This window comes from Pleurodeles waltl, chromosome 4_1, assembly GCF_031143425.1.
Source record: "Pleurodeles waltl isolate 20211129_DDA chromosome 4_1, aPleWal1.hap1.20221129, whole genome shotgun sequence".
NCBI lineage: Eukaryota > Metazoa > Chordata > Amphibia > Caudata > Salamandridae > Pleurodeles > Pleurodeles waltl.
Genome location: NC_090442.1, coordinates 57,375,585 through 57,394,092, shown reverse-complemented (window position 1 = coordinate 57,394,092; position 18,508 = coordinate 57,375,585). Strand labels below are relative to the sequence as shown.

General features: G+C 51.4%; 1 protein-coding gene across 1 annotated transcript in view; it reads right to left on the bottom strand.

Moving 5' to 3' along the window:
* TOR3A (torsin family 3 member A) overlaps positions 1-18,508 on the bottom strand; it is a 64,758-nt gene that overhangs the window by 2,616 nt on the left and 43,634 nt on the right. The window contains exon 5 of the mRNA XM_069227781.1: positions 6,126-6,250. Within this exon, the coding sequence (XP_069083882.1) occupies positions 6,126-6,250 (125 nt within the window). The remainder of the gene's footprint in view (positions 1-6,125; positions 6,251-18,508) is intronic.

Here is an 18,508-nt window from a genome sequence, read left to right as displayed (position 1 = left end):
AGCCTTGGAGGGCTGGTATAGGGGGCCCTAGGGACACCCCAGGGACATGGAGTCACACACTGCACCCATCTGCAGGGGATGACCCCCCCCTCTTCAGAGCAAGCTCAGGCTGATTACCTGCAGTGAAACAGCCGGTCTCCCTTTCACAAACACACTGTTCCCAGCGCACGACTGCGTTCACGCACACTGCAGTTCACACTACAGTGTTCCTAACACACGACTGAATACATGCCCACTGCAGTTCACCCTACACTGTTCCCAGTGCACAACTGCATTCACGCACACTGCAGTTCACACTGCACTGTTCCCAGCGCAAGACTGCGTTCACGCTACACTGGAATCCGCCCATTTTTTGTATTTTTCATGTAATCGGATGGACACGTGTAAAATGGGGCCACAGTTTCAAACCACATCTGTGCCTTTCAATGATGTACTTTCCTCGGTGCAGCTGTGAGCCGCCGGAATGTGCACTGGTGCTAGGGTCAGGGCATTTTTCAGTGTGACTGGGAGCACTATCCCAGACTTCAGTCCTTGGATGCTAACATTGTGGATCAGGTTCTGTGAAGTCTGAATTTAATCCCTATGGGGGTAAAGCCCACACCAAGTCCCTATGTAAGTCTAGCTTAAGGAGTAAAACCAGGCATAGGGGTCTATGAAAGTGAATTCTGGACTCAGCCTCTTTGGGGGTAAAGCCTGAGTATGGGTGAGGGAATAAAACCTTTGATCAGGGTCTGTGAAAGTGAAGTTGGGGCTCAGTGCCTCTGGGGTAAAGCCTGGGATCTGATTATGTGGGGGTGAAGTCTGGATTCAGTCTCTTTGGGGGTAAGGCCTGGGTTCAGTTTCAACATAAGTCAGGGTTCAGGAGTAAAGCCTGGGATCTGCGGAGGTGAATTCTGGGCCCAGTCCTCTGGAGGATAAAGCCTGAGGCCAGCATATATGGAGATGGAGTCTAGGTGCAGTCTCTTTAGGGGTAAATCCTGGGTTCAGTCTGGCTTCAGCCCTTTTGGGGAGTAAGGCCGGGGTTTAGTCCCTACGTTAGTCTTGGTTCAGAAGTAAAGCCTGTGTTCAGTCTCTATGTTAGTCTGCGTTCAGAAATAAAGCATGGGTTTAGTCCCTATGTCAGTCTGGATTCAGAAGTAAAGTCTGGGATCTGTAGAGCTAAATTTAGGGTCCAGTCCTCTTGGGGGTAAAGTTTGATGCCAGTATAAGTGGAGATGAAGTCTGGGTGCAGAACCTTTTGGGGTAATTCCTGGGTTCGGTCTTGCGTCAGCCCTTTGGGGGGTAAGGTCTGTGTTTACTGCCTGTGTTAGTCTGGGTTCGAAAGTAAAGCCTGGGATCTGCAGAGCTAAATTTAGGGTCCAGTCCTCTGGGGGGTAAAGTTTTATGTCAGTATACATGGAGATGAAGTCTGGGTGCAGACCTTTTGTGGGTAATTCCTGGGTTCGGTCTTGCTTCAGCCCTTTGGGGAGTAAGGCCTGGGTTTAGTCCCTATGTTAGTCTGGGTTTAGGAGTAAAGCCACATCCAGTCTCTATGTTGGTCTTGGTTCAGAAGTAAAGCCTGGTATCTGCAGATCTAAATTTAGGGTCCAGTCCTCTTCGGGGTAAAGCTTGATGACAGTATACGTGGAGATGAAGTCTGGGTACAGTCCCTTTGGGGGTACTTCCTGGGTTCGGTCTTGCTTCAGCCCTTTGGGGGGTAAGGTCTGGGTTTAGTCTGGGTTTAGTCTGGGTTCAGGAGTAAAGCCTAGGTTCAGTCTCATTTTAAATCTAGGGTCAGGAGCAAAGCCCTTATGTTCGTCTGGGTTTCGAAGCAAAGCCTGGGTTTGGTTTTATTTTAGTCTTGGTTCAGAATTAAAGCCTGTGTTCAGTCTCTAGGTTAGTCTGGGTTAAGCAGTATAGCCAGGGTTCAGTCTCTATGTTAGTGTAGGTTCAGAAGTAAGGCCTGTGTTCAGTCTCTCAGTTAGCCTGAGTTCAGAAATAAAGCCTGGGTTTAGTCTCTATTTTAGTATGGGTTCAGAAGTAAAGCCCGGGAGCTAAATTTAGGGTCCAGTCCTCTTGGGGGTAAAGTATGAAGTCAGTATACGTGGAGATGAAGTCTGGGTGCAGACCCTTTGGGGTGATTCCTGGGTTTGGTCTTGCTTCAGCCCTTTCAGGGGGTAAGGCCTGGGCTTAGTCCCTATGTTAGTCTGGGTTCAGGAGTAAAGCCTGGATTCAGTCTCTATGTTAGTCTGGGTTCAGGATTACTGCCTGGGGTTAGTCTCTATCTCAGTCTCGGTTTAGGAATAAAGCCACGTCCAGTCCCTATGTTAGTCTGGGTTCAGGATTACTGACTGTGTTTAGTCTCTATCTCAGTCTCGGTTTAGGAATAAAGCCTGAATTCAGTCTCTATGTTAGTATGGGTTCAGAAGTAAAGCCTGGTATCTGCGGATGTATACTTAGGGTCCAGTCCTCTTCGGAGTAAAGCTTGATGTCAGTATACGTGGCAATGAAGTCTGGGTGGAGTCCCTTTGGGGGTAATTCCTGGGTTCAGTCTTGCTTCAGCCCTTTGGGGGGTAAGGTCTGGGTTTAGTCCCTATGTTAGTCTGGGTTTAGAAGTAAAGCCTGGGTTTGGTCCGTATGTTAGTCATTGTTCAGAATTAAAGCCTGTGTTCAGTCTCTAGGTTAGTCTAGGTTCAGGAGTATAGCCTGGGTTCAGTCTCTATGTTAGTCTAGCTACAGAAGTAGAGCCTGTGTTGAGTCCCTATGTTAGTCTGGGTTTAGGAGTAAAGCCTGGGTTCAGTCTCCATGTGAGTCTGAGTTCAGGAGTACAGCCTGGGTTCAGTCCCTAGGTTAGTCTGGGTTCAGAAGTGATGCCTGGGTTCAATCCCTATGTTAGTCCGAGTTCAGGAGTAAAGCCTGGGTTCAGTCTCGATGTTGGTCTGGGTTCAGATGTAAAGCCTAGACTCAGTCCCTATGTTTGTCTGGGTTTAGGAATAAACCCTGGGTTTAGTCTCATGTTAAGTCTGGGTTCGGCAGTAAAACCTGTGTTCAGTCCTTATGTTAGTTTCGGTCAGTAGTAAAGCCTGGGTTTAGTCCCTATTTTAGTCCAGGTTCGGGTGTGAAGCCTGTGTTCAGTCCCTATGTGTGTCTGGGTTCAGGAGTAAAGCCTGGGTTCAGTCCCTAAGTTAGTCTGGGTTCAGAAGTAAAGCCTGGGTTCAGTCTTTTCAATTCTGGGTTCAGGAGTAAAGCCTGGGTTCATTCCCAATTTTAGTCTGAGTTCAGGGGCCAAACATAGGTTCAGTCACTTTTTAAGTCTGGGTTCAGGAGTAAAGCATGGGTTTAGTCCCTATGTTAGTTTGGGTTCAGAAGTAAAGCCTGTGTTCAGTCTTTTTTAAGTCTGGGCTCAGAAGTAAAGCCTGGATTTATTCTCTATGTTAGTCTGGGTTCAGAAGTAATGCCTGGTTTCAGTCTCCTGTTAAGTCTGGGTTCAGGAGTAAATCCTGTGTTAAGTCCTTACGTTGGTCTGGGCTCATGAGGAAACCCTGGGTTCAGTCTCTTTTTAAGTCTAGGTTCAGAAGTAAAGCCTATGCTCAGGCCCTATGTTAGTCTGGATTCAGGAGTAAAGCCTGGGTTCAGCCTATTTTTAAGTCTGGGATCCTGAGTAAAGTTTTGTTTCAGTCTCAATGTTAGTCTGGGTTCAGAAGTAACGCCTGGGCTCAGTCCCTATGTTAATATGGGTTCAGAAGTAAAGCCTGGGCTCAGTCCCTATGTTAGGATGGGTTCAGGAGTAAAGCCTGGGTTCAGTCTCTTTTTAAGTATGGGTTCAGGAGTGAAGCCTGGATAAGTCCTCATGTTAGTCGAGGTTCAGGAGTGAATCCTGGTATCAGTCTCTATGTTAGTCGGCGTTCAGGAGTAAAACCTGTGCTCTGTTCTTGTGTTAGTCTGGGTTCAGAAGTAAAGCCTGGGTTCATTCTCTCCGTTAGTCTGCGTTCAGATGTAAAGACGGGGTTCTGTCTCTATGTTGGTCTTGGTTCAGAAGTAAAGTCTGTGCTCAGTCTCTATGTTAGTCCAGGTTCAGGAGTAAATCCTGGGTTCAATCTCCTGTTAAGTCTGGGTTCAAGAGTAAAACCCGTGTTCAGTCCCTATGTTGGTCTGGGTTCAAGAGTAAACCCTGGGTTCAGTCTCTTTTTGAGTCTAGGTTCAGGAGTGAAGTCTGGGTTTAGTCCCTGTGTCAGTCTGGGTTCACGAGTGAAGCCTGGCACCACTCCCTATGTTAGTCTGGGTTCAGGAGTAAAGCCTGGCTTTAGTCCCTATGACAGTCTGCATTCAGGAATAAAGCCTGGGTTCAACCTCCTTTTAAGTCTGGGTTCAAGAGTAAAGTCTGGACTTAGTCACTATGTTAGTCTGGATTCAGGAGTACAGCGTGGGTTCAGTCTCTTTTTAAGTCTGGTTTCAGGAGTGAAGCATTGGTTTAATCCCTATGTTAGTCTGGGTTCTAGATTGAAGCCTAGTGGCAGTCCCTATGTTAGTCTGGGTTCAGGAGTAAAGCCTGTGTTTAGTCTCTTTTTACGTCTGGGATCAGGAGTAAAACCTGGGTTTATTCTCTATGTTAGTCTGTGTTCACAAGTAAAGCCTGGGTTCAGTCTCCTGTTAAGTCTGGGTTCAGAAGTATAACCTGTGTTCAGTCCTTATATTGGTATGGGCTCAGGAGCAAACCCTGGGTTCAGACTCTTTTTAAGTTTGGGTTCATGAGTGAAGTCTGGGTGCAGTGCCTATGTTAGTCTGGGTTCAGAAGTAAAGCCTGGGTTAAGTCCTTATGTTAGTCTGGGTTCAGAAGTAAAGCCTGGGTTAAGTCTCTCTGTTAATCTGGGTTCAGAAGTAAAGCGTAGACTCAGTCCCTATCTTAGTCTGGGTTCAGGAGTAAAGCCTGGGTTCAGCCTCTTTTTAAGTCTGGGTTCACAAATAAAACCTGGTTTAGTCTCAGTGTTAGTCTGGGTTCAGAAATAAAGCCTGGGCTCAGTCCCTATGTTAGGCTGGGTTCAGGAGTAAAGCCTGGTTTCCGTCTCTTTTTAAGTCTGGGTTTGTGATTAAAGCCTGGGTTCATTCTGTATGCTAGTCTGGGTTCGGATGTGAAGCCTGGTCTCAGTCCCTATGTTAGCCTGGTTTCAGGGGTAAAGCCTGGTTTACGCCTCTTTTTAAGTCTGGGTTCGTGAGTAAAGCCTGGGTTAATTCTGTATGCTAGTCTGGGGTCGGATGTGAAGCCTGGTCTCAGTCCCTATGTTAGCCTGGTTTCTGGGGTAAAGCCTGTTTTACGCCTCTTTTTAAGTCTGGGTTCATGAGTAAAGCCTGGGTTAATTCTGTATGCTAGTCTGGGTTCAGATGTAAAGCCTGGGTTCAGTCTCTATGTTGGTTTTGGTTCAGAAGTAAAGCCTGTGCTCAGTCTCTATGTTAGTCCGGGTTCAGGAGTAAAGCGTGGGTTCAGTCTTCTGTTAAGTCTGGGCACAGGAGTAAAGCCAGAGTTCAGTCTCTATGTTATTCTGGGATCAGAAGTAAATCCTGGGTTCAGTCCCTATGTTAGTCTGGGTTCAGAAGTAAAGCTTGGGATCTGTGGAGCTAAATTCTGGGGTCAGTACTCCTGGGGGTAAAGCCTGAGGTCAGCATACGTGGAGATGAAGTCTCGGTGCTGTCTCTTTTGGGGTAAATCATGTGCTCAGTATGGCTTCAGCCATTTGGGGATAAGTCTTGGTTCAGCCCCTTGGGGGTAAGACCTGGGATGAGTGTCTGTAGTGTGAGTCTGGGTGTACCCTGGAACCAGCATACGTCATCAGCAGTGCTTAATTTGAGCCAGTGGTTTCAGGTGCTCGGCACCAACACTTAATTGTCAACACTAGGACTTATGACAATCAGCCACATAGCGGCGCTGTTTGTCTAATTTTGTGATGAACACAACAGCAGCTGTTTAACAATTCTATATACATTAAAATGACTAATACCTGCCACTCACAGGTATAAAAATAGCTTACGTGGTAGGTATTAGTAATTTTTAATGTATAAAAAAGTCTAAATTGTCATTATGCTTCCATGGTCTTCTGATAAGAGAGCCCTGGCACTTATTTCTTTACAAATAAAGTAGTGGTCACCAGTACCTTTGGTGGATGACATCTCAGCCTTGAGTGGTCGCTCCAGGTCACCCTCCGTGATCTCCTCGCGCCGCCGCCCCGCGCGCCAAAAGTTGCGCACCACCTCGTTTATGGCATTACCACCAACATTACTGCATGGAGAGAGAGGGTTACAGGTTATATCCCTTCACTGGAGGGGAGATCACAAGCAGTCCTGCAGATTTAAACCAGAGAGAGCTTCAGCGGATCACCAATGAAACAGATTCCCACTGCACAAGGGGGCAGGAGTAGGGACATAAGAGAGTGTAGCGATCAAGAGGGGGCAGTGACAGGCTACAAGCAAAGGTACCCCCAGAGAGAGTAAAGACAAAGGAGCAGTGAGTAGGGTCGAGAGGCGGTGCAGCAGTGAGTAGAGAGTAGAGGCAGTGGAGCAGTGAGGAGGAAATAGAAGTGGTGGAGCGGTGAGTAGGGAGTAGAGGCGGTGGAGCAGTGAGTAGGGAGTAGAGGCGGTAGAGCAGTGAGTAGGGAGTAGGGGCGGTGGAGCAGTGAGTAGAGGCGGTGGAGCAATGAGTAGGGAGTAGAGGCGGTAGAGCAGGGAGTAGAGGCGGTGGAGCAGTGAGTAGAGTAGAGGCGGTGGAGCAATGAGTAGGGAGTTGGAGTGGTGCAGCAGTGAGTAGGGAGTAGAGGCGGTGGAGCAGTGAGTAGAGGCGGTGGAGCAGTGAGTAGAGTAAAGGCGGTGGAGCAGTGAGTAGGAAGTAGAGGCGGTGGAGCAGTGAGTAGAGTAGAGGTGGTGGAGCAGTGAGTAGGGAGTAGAGGCGGTGGAGCAGTGAGTAGAGTAGAGGCGGTGGAGCAGTGAGTATGGAGTAGAGGCGGTGGAGCAGTGAGTAGGGAGTAGAGGCGGTGGAGCAGTGAGTAGGGAGTTGGGGTGGTGGAGCAGTGAGTAGAGGCGGTGGAGCAGTGAGTAGGGAGTTGGGGTGGTGAAGCAGTGAGTAGGGAGTAGAGGCAGTAGAGCAGTGAGTAGAGATTAGAGGCGGAGCAGTGAGTAGAGTAGAGGCGGTGGAGCAGTGAGTAGGGATTAGAGGCGGTGGAGCAGTGAGTAGAGAGTAGAGACAGTGGAGCAGTGAGTAGAAAGTAGAGGCGGTAGAGCAGTGAGTAAAGAGTAGAGGCAGTAGAGCAGTGAGTAGGGAGTAGAGGCGGTGGAGCAGTGAGTAGGGAGTAGAGGCAGTAGAGCAGTGAGTAGAGGCAGTAGAGCAGTGAGTAGGGAGTAGAGGCGGTGGAGCAGTGAGTAGAGTAGAGGCGGTGGAGCAGTGAGTAGGGAGTAGAGGCGGTGGAGCAGTGAGTAGGGAGTAGAGGCGGTGGAGCAGTGAGTAGGGAGTTGGGGTGGTGAAGCAGTGAGTATGGAGTAGAGGCAGTAGAGCAGTGAGTCGAGATTAGAGGCGGTGGGACAGTGAGTAGAGTAGAGGCGGTGGAGCAGTGAGTAGGGATTAGAGGCGGTGGAGCAGTGAGTAGAGAGTAGAGGCGGTGGAGCAGTGAGTAGAAAGTAGAGGCGGTAGAGCAGTGAGTAAAGAGTAGAGGCAGTAGAGCAGTGAGAAGGGAGTAGAGGCGGTGGAGCAGTGAGTAGGGAGTAGAGGCGGTGGAGCAGTGAGTAGGGAGTAGAGGCAGTAGAGCAGTGAGTAGAGGGTAGAGCAGTGAGTAGGGAGTAGAGGCGGTGGAGCAGTGAGTAGGAAGTAGAGGCGGTGGAGCAGTGAGTAGGGAGTAGAGGCGGTGGAGCAGTGAGTAGAGTAGAGGCGGTGAAGCAGTGAGTAGGGAATGTGGCGGTAGAGCAATGAGTAGGGAGTAGAGGCGGTGGAGCAGTGAGTAGGGAGTAGAGGCGGTGGAGCAGTGAGTAGAGTAGAGGCGGTGAAGCAGTGAGTAGGGAGCTGGGGTGGTGAAGCAGTGAGTAGGGAGTAGAGGTGGTGGAGCAGTGAGTAGAGTAGAGGCGGTGGAGCAGGGAGTAGGGAGTAGAGGCGGTGGAGCAGTGAGTAGGGAGTAGAGGCGGTGGAGTGAGTAGAGGCAGTGGAGCAGTGAGTAGAGGCGGTGGAGCAGTGAGTAGAGTAGAGGCGGTGGAGCACTGAGTAGGGAGTTGGGGTGGTGAAGCAGTGAGTAGGGAGTAGAGGCGGTGGAGCAGTGAGTAGGGAGTAGAGGCGGTAGAGCAATGAGTAGGGAGTAGAGGCGGTGGAGCAGTGAGTAGGGAGTAAAGGCAGTGGAGCAGTGAGTAGAGTAGAGGCGGTGGAGCAGTGAGTAGGGAGCTGGGGTGGTGAAGCAGTGAGTAGGGAGTAGAGGCAGTGGAGCAGTGAGTAGAGTAGAGGCAGTGGAGCAGTGAGTAGGGAGTAGAGGCGGCGGAGCAGTGAGTAGAGGCGGTGGAGCAGTGAGTAGGGAGTAGAGGCGGTGGAGCAGTGAGTAGAGGCGGTGGAGCAGTGAGTAGAGAGTAGAGGCGGTGGAGCAGTGAGTAAGGAGTAGAGGCGGTGGAGCAGTGAGTAGAGTAGAGGCGGTGGAGCAGTGAGTAGGGAGTTGGGGTGGTGAAGCAGTGAGTAGGGAGTAGAGGCGGTGGAGCAGTGAGTAGGGAGTAGAGGCGGTGGAGCAGTGAGTTGAGGCGGTGGAGCAGTGAGTAGAGAGTAGAGGCGGTGGAGCAGTGAGTAGGGAGTAGAGGCGGTGGAGTGAGTAGAGGCAGTGGAGCAGTGAGTAGAGGCGGTGGAGCAGTGAGTAGAGTAGAGGCGGTGGAGCACTGAGTAGGGAGTTGGGGTGGTGAAGCAGTGAGTAGGGAGTAGAGGCGGTGGAGCAGTGAGTAGGGAGTAGAGGCGGTAGAGCAATGAGTAGGGAGTAGAGGCGGTGGAGCAGTGAGTAGGGAGTAAAGGCAGTGGAGCAGTGAGTAGAGTAGAGGCGGTGGAGCAGTGAGTAGGGAGCTGGGGTGGTGAAGCAGTGAGTAGGGAGTAGAGGCAGTGGAGCAGTGAGTAGAGTAGAGGCAGTGGAGCAGTGAGTAGGGAGTAGAGGCGGCGGAGCAGTGAGTAGAGGCGGTGGAGCAGTGAGTAGGGAGTAGAGGCGGTGGAGCAGTGAGTAGAGGCGGTGGAGCAGTGAGTAGAGAGTAGAGGCGGTGGAGCAGTGAGTAAGGAGTAGAGGCGGTGGAGCAGTGAGTAGAGTAGAGGCGGTGGAGCAGTGAGTAGGGAGTTGGGGTGGTGAAGCAGTGAGTAGGGAGTAGAGGCGGTGGAGCAGTGAGTAGGGAGTAGAGGCGGTGGAGCAGTGAGTAGGGTAGAGGCGGTGGAGCAGTGAGTAGGGAGTTGGGGTGGTGGAGCAGTGAGTAGAGAGTAGAGGCGGTGGAGCAGTGAGTAGGGAGAAGAGGCGGTGGAGCAGTGAGTAGGGTAGAGGCGGTGGAGCAGTGAGTAGGGAGTTGGGGTGGTGAAGCAGTGAGTAGGGAGTAGAGGCAGTAGAGCAGTGAGTAGAGAGTAGAGGCAGTGGAGCAAAGAGTTGGGGGGAGAGGTGGTGGACCAGTGAGTAGCTACACACAGGATCAAAGACATGGTGACACTGCAGGGTGGCCTGGAAGTGGATTTGTGAGAGTGGCAGCAGGCTGGGTTCATGCCACCTTTATTTGATTTCGAGGCAGGTACACACAGGGGTGTGTGCACACAATGCTGAGCATAGGATTAACAGGCTGAGAGGTCTCTAAAGGGGGTGTGGCCTAAATTGTAAACGATAACCCTGAACAGCAGGTGTGGCTACACACTACAATAATGACGGATTCACAGTTGGAGGGCTGCTCCATGCATGTCAGTGGACATCACAAAAGCACCATCCATCCTCATGCACCCTGGTGATGCCCTCACTGGGGTCACTTTATGGCCATCTCCGGCTCTGCAGGAAGTCAATCAATCAATCAATCAGGAATTTGTAAAGCACACTACTCACCTGTGAGAGTCTCAAGTTGCTGAGGAGGGTGGGGGGAGAAGGGGGAAACAGCCAGGACGAGAAGTTTTCAGAAGGTAAGGAGGTCTTTGGTCTGGTGCAGGTGGGTGGGTAGAGTTTTCCATGTTTTGGTGGCGAGAATGATCTACTGCCGGTTGTAGTTCTGCGGACCCATGGGACGGTTGCGAGGGCGAGGTCGACGGAGCGGAGATGCTGGGTCGGGATGTAGGAGAGCCATCTGTTGAGGTATTCTTGTCCGGTGTTGTACAGTGCTTTGTGAGCATGGGTGAGGAGTTTGAAGGTGATTCTCTTGTTGACTGGGAGCCAGTGCAGGTTTCTCAGGTGGTCTGTGATGTGGCAGTGGCGAGGAATGTCCACGATAAGGCGTACGGAGGTGTTCTGGATGCGTTGCAGCCTCTTCTGGAGTTTGGCCGTGGTTCCTGCATAGAGGGCATTGCCGTAGTCCAGTTTGCTGCTTAGCGAACCACTTAGTGAGCCACTGCTTGCACAAGAGAATTCCAACGTCGGATACCACATGGAATTTGATATTTGTGACAACAGGTAAAGCTTCCTGTCCACAGGTGTATTGTGAGAGTGGGCAAGCTCCGGTTGGCAGTGACTCTGCGGCACTGGAGTGCAGCTGGCACATTGGCACCTATGCCAAAGGAGGACATACCGGTGTCACCCTTGTGCTTTAGAGGATACATGTTTGTTGGGTGTGGAAGTGCAGATGGTTGAGGTGTGACATGGGCGGGGACATCACAATAGATAGGGCCATTTGTACAAAAAATAGCAAACTATGATTTCCCAATTGCGATTTTTACCGAATAAGAATTAGGGAATCGCCATTCCTAATGTAAGAGCAGTTACAAACTTCAAATAGCGATTCCTAATGGATTTGAAAATAGACCTGCCTCAGGAATATATAGAGGTACATTGCAATTCGTGACTCATTAGAAATTGCAGGCATCACGAGGATGATGGCGCGCTGAGGTCTGCAGACCACCATGTCCGTCACTGCTTTTTAATAAATAAATCTTTCTTTAAATGCAGCACATTTTCCTTAAAAGAAAACAGGATGTTTCAACAAATAAAATGAAACGTTTAAGTTTAATTTTTAAGAGAACCACTGCCTGTTCTTAAAAATATTTGTTTCAACGTTCATAAAAGAGAAGGGGTCATGTAGGTAGCTCGCTACATTTGAGGTGCTGGTAAAAAATAAATGTTTTGCTACTATAATTTGGTCACATAACATTCATACATATCACTGAAATTCGGTATTTGGAATCAAGGGCCTAAACACGCCTCAGCCAAATACTGAATAGATAAACCCAAATTGCAATTCGATAACGTAACCGAATCACAATTTGTGTTTTTTACATAGGAAAAGGCATTTTTTCGGTCGGAAACGCCATAAAAGTGCTTCTGTATATATGCTCAGAGCCCACTACAAAACCCTTACTGCATACTGGGACAAATAGTGTAAAGGTAGCTTAATTCAATATATTTAAAAATTATATATATTGTAATTTACCAGGGTGTAGTGGCGGGGATGTAGGCCCCACGGACGTAATAATACTCAACTCCACCCCTGCGATGGTGAGTACTTTGTACCTGGCATGAGGGTACATGCCATTTTAGTGCCTGGAGGCGTGCACGCAGCAAGGTGTCACAGGCCTATCCATGCAGCTTGTGAGGCGCTACAGTAGACGGGCAAACCCTTGGGGCAGGAGGGCGGCAGCTGGCCCCCATGACAGGTCTCCCTGGCACACCTCGTGGGGTACCGCTGTTTTTCACCTTTGGGCTGATCTCTTCCATGGGCAAAATGTTTATGAAGTGACGTACTTTAGTGACGCACGTCCCGGAAAAGCCACTTTTGGTGATGTGCGCCTTGACGTCCTTGTGTTTACTGATGAGGAGCTGATGGTGGCAGGCGTACGGTCTGCTGCAGGCCACCTCCTGCCCCTTCGTTGAGTCTGAGCTCTGGCACACACTAAGGTTTTTAACTCTGAGACTGAGGGAACACAAGGTGGTGCCATCCGTAGAGACATCTGTGGTGCTGGAAGAGGCCATCTGACCTTGAGGTAGCCTCAGATTGGCAAGGCAGGCAAGTAGCCATCAGCCGATGGGCCTCTGGATGAGGCCAGTTGGTGGGCCAGTTTTTTTGTCTACTAAGGACTCCATCCCTGGTGCACAGCGGGAAAAGCTAGTTACAGCCTTTACAAACATATACTAACCCTGACCCAATGCACATGAATAAAGTCAGGCCCTTGGGCCTACGTCAGAGGCCCCATCAGTCAAAGCACGAGGTGTGTCTACTTTCTGTCTCCCTCCAGGTGTGAAAGAGGCCACAAGGAGCTGCTGACGGGAAGCCACAGCACTTGCTGTGCAGGGACTGCAGCAGGGGAGAGGACTGGAGGGGGCTGGGGGCTGGTGAGGGCCAGTGAGGGAGCTCCTCGGTTTATCTTTGGCCCCCTCCACTCCATGCAACAGGCGGAGATAAATCAGTCTCCGCTTCTCCTCTGTCTGCCAGACTTCAGTCAACAGGAGCAGGTTGTGGTTCTTACTTGACTTTGAAGATGGAAAACCAGGCTCGAGTCACAGCATCAGCGCAACACCCTGTGATTCTGGGCAAATCACTTAATCTACATGAACCAAACAAATGAATGTGGCCCTCTGTAATGTTACCTGGTGCTAATGAAAAGTGCTCCGGTGCCTCTGGGCCAAGTTCGTGCTCTATAAAACTGCATATATGGACAAAAGCGATACTGGTTTTATTTTTGCACTTACACACTATCATAATTCCCTTTCTCAGAACGTGCATATGATGCTAGCAGAAAATAAAGCAAAAACACGGATGCACCTGTCACCGGTCTCTGAGCATTTGAGGGCCTCTCTTAAGTGCAGTAAAACAGAAGATGAATATAAACAGTGCTTTAAATGGGCCGGTACTGAGTACCGCAACTTTTCTATATTGAGCGGGAGAGTACCGGCACATCTCAAGAAAAACGTAATACTTTTAATTGGGGAGTACCGGCACTTCTCAGAAACAAGCAGATACTCTAGTACAGAGTACCTGCACTTTATTTTTTCCATTTCAAGCACTGAATATAAAAAAAGCCCAGGGTGGACGTAAAAGGCAGTCGAGGGCTGTACCATGTTTCCTGGCGAACATTAGTCACAACAGCCACAGCGAACCCATGGATAAAAAAGCAATAAAAGTGAGTTATTAGTATTTTCGATAAGTCTGTGCTTCCAAAGTATATTTTTTCCCCATTGGAATGTTAATTTCCTAGTTAAGTATTGGACCTATAGGTTTTTAAACCCCAAACGTTTGTCTCGTGTAGCTCCAAGATCCCACCAAGCGGTGTATTAGAAGGGCTGCGATCTGGGAACGTGGCCCACTTGTTCTTGGCTCCAATCCAGTCCTCTGACAGCGGAAGTGACGGAGCACCAGCAGCATGCAGCAGCCGGTGGAGTTTCCTCTGGGCACTCTAGCACCCAGAAGGCGGAGGACTGAAGTCTGAGCCAGGCCAGAGCAGCCTACAGGGGCGTGGAGTTGAGGGGACCGTGGCTGTGCCTAGCTTTCCAACAGACAAGTGCCAGGGCTCAAGGTATTTCTCACGAGTGCACTGCAGTTGGCACCGCCCACGTCCCTGAGGCCCACTGCCAGCACTGCTTATCGAGCACACTCAAACAAGTTGACTTTTTCCAGTACACCAGGCACCTCACACTGCAGGGATGGCCTGGCAGTGCTAGTTGTATGTTTCCCCTAAAAATCATTTTAAATAGTTAAACGCTCCTGATGTGCTCTTATGAAAAAATAGTTATATACCAGCTACTCTAATATGTGCAGGTGTTTAGAAATAAGTGCCGATGCCAGCAAATACGGGCAAACACCTGCACAAACTAAGCACTTGAGCAAGGTCCTATGGAAGGGGGTGCAGTGAGACGATCCAAGCCCAGCAACTGTCCCCTGCCCGCCTGCGTGTTCACTCTCTTCTTCGTGCCCACTGTCCACCCTCAAATCTGCATACCCCTGTACACTCCTGCGTCTTAACTATCAGTCTGGTACACTCCTGTGTGCTCACTTCCCATGCGTGCTCAGCCTGTCCATCCTTCACGCTCATATGTGTTCACTTAAATACTCCTGCACACTCTGTGCGTTCAGCTCTCAATGCTTTACACTCCTGTGTGTTCACTCTCAGTCCAGTACAATCCTGTGTGTTCACTCTGTCCATCCTGGGCACTCCTGTGTGTTCACTCTCAGTCCAGTACACTCCTGCGTGTTCACTCTCAGTCCAGTACACTCCTGTGTGTTCACTCTTAGTTCAGTACACTCCTGTGGGTTCACTCTGTCCATCTTGGGCATCCTGTGTGTTCACTCTCAGTCCAGTACACTCCTGTTTGTTCACTGTCCATCCTGGGCACTCCTGTGGGTTCACTCTGTCCATCCTATGCACTCCTGTGTGTTCACTCTCAGTCCAGTACACTCCTGTGTGTTCACTCTGTCCATCCTGGGCACTTCTGTGGGTTCACTCTGTCCATCTTGGGCACTCCTGTGTGTTTACTCTCAGTCCAGTACACTCCTGTGTGTTCACTCTCAGTCCAGTACACTCCCGTGTGTTCACTCTGTCCATCCTGGGCACTCATGTGGGTTCACTCTGTCCATCCTGGGAACTCCTGTGTGTTCACTCTCAGTCCAGTACACTCCTGTGTGTTCACTCTGTCCATCTTGCACACTCCTGTGTGTTCACCCCCCATTCCAGTGCACTCCTAGGTGTTCACCCTCATTCCGGTGCACCATTATGTGTTCACTCTGCCCATCCTGGGCACTCCTCTGTGTTCACTCTCAGGCCAGTACTCTTATGTGTTCACTCTGTCCATCCTGGGCACTCCCCTGTGTTCACCCTCAGGTCAGTATACTCCTATGTGTTCACTCTGTCCACCCTGCATACTTCTGTGTGTTCACTCTCAGTCCAGGACACCCTTATGTGTTCACTTTGTCCATCCTGGGCAGTCCTCTGTATTCACTCTTACTTCTGTGTGTTCACTCCCAGTCAAGTTCACTCCTAGGTGTTTACTTTGTCCATCCTCCACACTCCTGTGTGTTCACTCCCAGTCCAGTGCACTCCTGTGTGTTCACCCTCAGTCTAGTACACTCTTATGTGTCCACTCTGTCCATCTTGCACATTCCTGTGTGGTCACTCTCAGTCCAGAACATTCCTGCTTGTTCACTCTCCATGATGTACACTCCTCTGTGTGTTCACTCTCATTCCAGTACACTCTTCTGTGTTCACCCTGTCCATCCTGCACACTCCTATGTATACACTCTCAGTCCAGTACTATCCTGGGTGTTCACTTTGTCCATCCTCCACAGTCCTGTGTGTTCATTCTCAGTCCAGTGCACTCCTGTGTGTTCACCCTCAGTCTAGTACACTCCTATGTATCTACTCTGTCCATCCTGCACACTCCTGTGTGGTCACTCTCAGTCCAGAACATTCCTGCATGTTCACTCTCCATGATGTACACTCCTCTGTGTGTTCACTCTCATTCCAGTACACTTTTCTGTGTTCACCCTGTCCATCCTGCACACTCCTATGTGTTCACTCTCAGTCCAGTACAATCCAGGGTGTTCACTCTGTCCATCCTCCACACTCCTGTGTTCACTCTCAGTCCAGTACACTCGTATATGTTCATTTTGTCCATCCTGCACACTCCTGCTCTCACTTTCAGTCCAGTACACTCCTGTGTGTTCTTTCAGCACATCCTGTACACTCCTGTCTATTCATTCAGTCCAGTATACTCCTGTGTGTTCACTCTGTCCATCCTCCACACTCCTGTGTGTTCACTCAGTCCAGTACACTCCTGTGTGTTCATGCTCAGTCCAGTACACTCATGTGTGTTCACTCTCTATGATGTACACTCCTGTGTGTTCACTCTCAGTTCAGTCCCTCCTGTGCATCTGCTGGTCCGCTCCAGTACACTCTGGTGTGCTCTATGCCCCATACACTCCTGTGTGCTGCACCGGTACACTCCCTGGAGCTCCCTGCGGCCGTCCTGTACAGTCCAGTGTGTCCCTCCTGTGCATGCGCTGGTCCACTCGATGACACTCCAGTGTGCTCTATCCCCCCATACACTCCTGTGTTCCGCACCAGTACACTCCCTGGAGCTCCCTGCGGCCGTCCTGTACAGTCCAGTGTGTCCCTCCTGTGCATGCGCTGGTCCACTCGATGACACTCCAGTATGCTCTATGCCCCCATTCACTCCTGTGTGCTGCACCAGTACACTCCCTGGAGCTCCCTGCGACCCTCCTGTAAAGCCCTGTTTGTCCCTCCTGTGCGTGCGCTGGTCAGCTCCAGGACACTCCAGTATGCTCTATGCCCCCATACACTCCTGTGTGCTGCACCGGTACACTCCCTGGAGCTCCCTGCGACCCTCCTGTACAGTCCCGTGTGTCCCTCCTGTGCATGCGCTGGTCTGCTCCAGGACACTCCAGTGTGCTCTATGCCCCCATACACTCCTGTGTGCTGCACCAGTACACTCCCTTGAGGTCCCTGCGGCCCTCCTGTACAGTCCCGTGTGTCCCTCCTGTGCGTGCGCTGGTCCGCTCCAGGACACTCCGGTATGCTCTATGCCCCCATACACTCCTGTGTGCTGCACCGGTACACTCCCTGGAGCTCCCTGCGGCCCTCCTGTACAGTCCTGTGTGTCCCTCCTGTGCATGCGCTGGTCCGCTCCAGTGCACTCCAGTGTTCTCTATGCCCCCATACACTCCTGTGTGCTACACCGGTACACTTCCTGGAGCTCCCTGCGGCCCTCCTGTACAGTCCTGTGTGTCCCTCCTGTGCATGATGTGGTCCGCTCCAGGACACTCAAGTGTGCTCTATGCCCCCATACACTCCTGTGTGCTGCACCAGTACACTCCCTGGAGCTCCCTGCAACCCCCCTGTACAGTCCTGTGTGTCCCTCCTGTGCATGCGCTGGTCCGCTCCATTACACTCCGGTGTGCTCTATGCCCCATACACTCCTGTGTTCCGCACCAGTACACTCCCTGGACCTCCCTGCGGCTGTCCTGTACAGTCCAGTGTGTCCCTCCTGTGCATGCGCTGGTCCACTCGATGACACTCCAGTATGCTCTATGCCCCCATTCACTCCTGTGTGCTGCACCGGTACACTCCCTGCAGCTCCCTGCGACCCTCCTGTAAAGCCCTGTTTGTCCCTCCTGTGCGTGCGCTGGTCAGCTCCAGGACACTCCAGTATGCTCTATGCCCCCATACACTCCTGTGTGCTGCACCGGTACACTCCCTGGAGCTCCCTGCGACCCTCCTGTACAGTCCTGTGTGTCCCTCCTGTGCATGCGCTGGTCTGCTCCAGGACACTCCAGTGTGCTCTATGCCCCCATACACTCCTGTGTACTGCACCAGTACACTCCCTTGAGCTCCCTGCGGCCCTCCTGTACAGTCCCGTGTGTCCCTCCTGTGCGTGCGCTGGTCCGCTCCAGGACACTCCGGTATGCTCTATGCCCCCATACACTCCTGTGTGCTGCACCGGTACACTCCCTGGAGCTCCCTGCGGCCCTCCTGTACAGTCCTGTGTGTCCCTCCAGTGCATGCGCTGGTCCGCTCCAGTGCACTCCAGTGTTCTCTATGCCCCCATACACTCCTGTGTGCTACACCGGTACACTTCCTGGAGCTCCCTGCGGCCCTCCTGTACAGTCCTGTGTGTCCCTCCTGTGCATGATGTGGTCCGCTCCAGGACACTCAAGTGTGCTCTATGCCCCCATACACTCCTGTGTGCTGCACCAGTACACTCCCTGGAGCTCCCTGCAACCCTCCTGTACAGTCCTGTGTGTCCCTCCTGTGCATGCGCTGGTCCGCTCCATTACACTCCGGTGTGCTCTATGCCCCATACACTCCTGTGTGCTGCACCGGTACACTCCCTGGAGCTCCCTGCGGCCCTCCTCTACAGTCCGGTGTGTCCCTCCTGTGCCTGCGCTGGTCCACTCCAGGACACTCCAGTGTGCTCTATGCCCCCATACACTCCTGTGTGCTGCACCAGTACACTACCATGAGCTCCCTGCGGCCCTCCTGTACAGTCCAGTGCGTCCCTCCTGTGCGTGCGCTGGTCCGCTCCAGGACACTCCAGTGTGCTCTATGCCACATACACCCCTGTGTGCTGCACCGGTACACTCCCTGGAGCTCCCTGCGGCCCTCCTGTACAGTCCTGTGTGTCCCTCCTGTGCGTGCGCTGGTCCACTCCAGTACACTCCAGTGTGCTCCATGCCCCCATACACTCCTGTGTGCTGCACCGGTACACTCCCTGAAGCTCTCTGTGACCTTCCTGTACAGTCTCGTGTCCCCCTCCTGTGCATGCGCTGGTCCGCTCCATTACACTCCGGTGTTGCTCTATGCCCCATACACTCCTGTGTGCTGCACCGGTACACTCCCTGGAGCTCCCTCCGGCCCTCC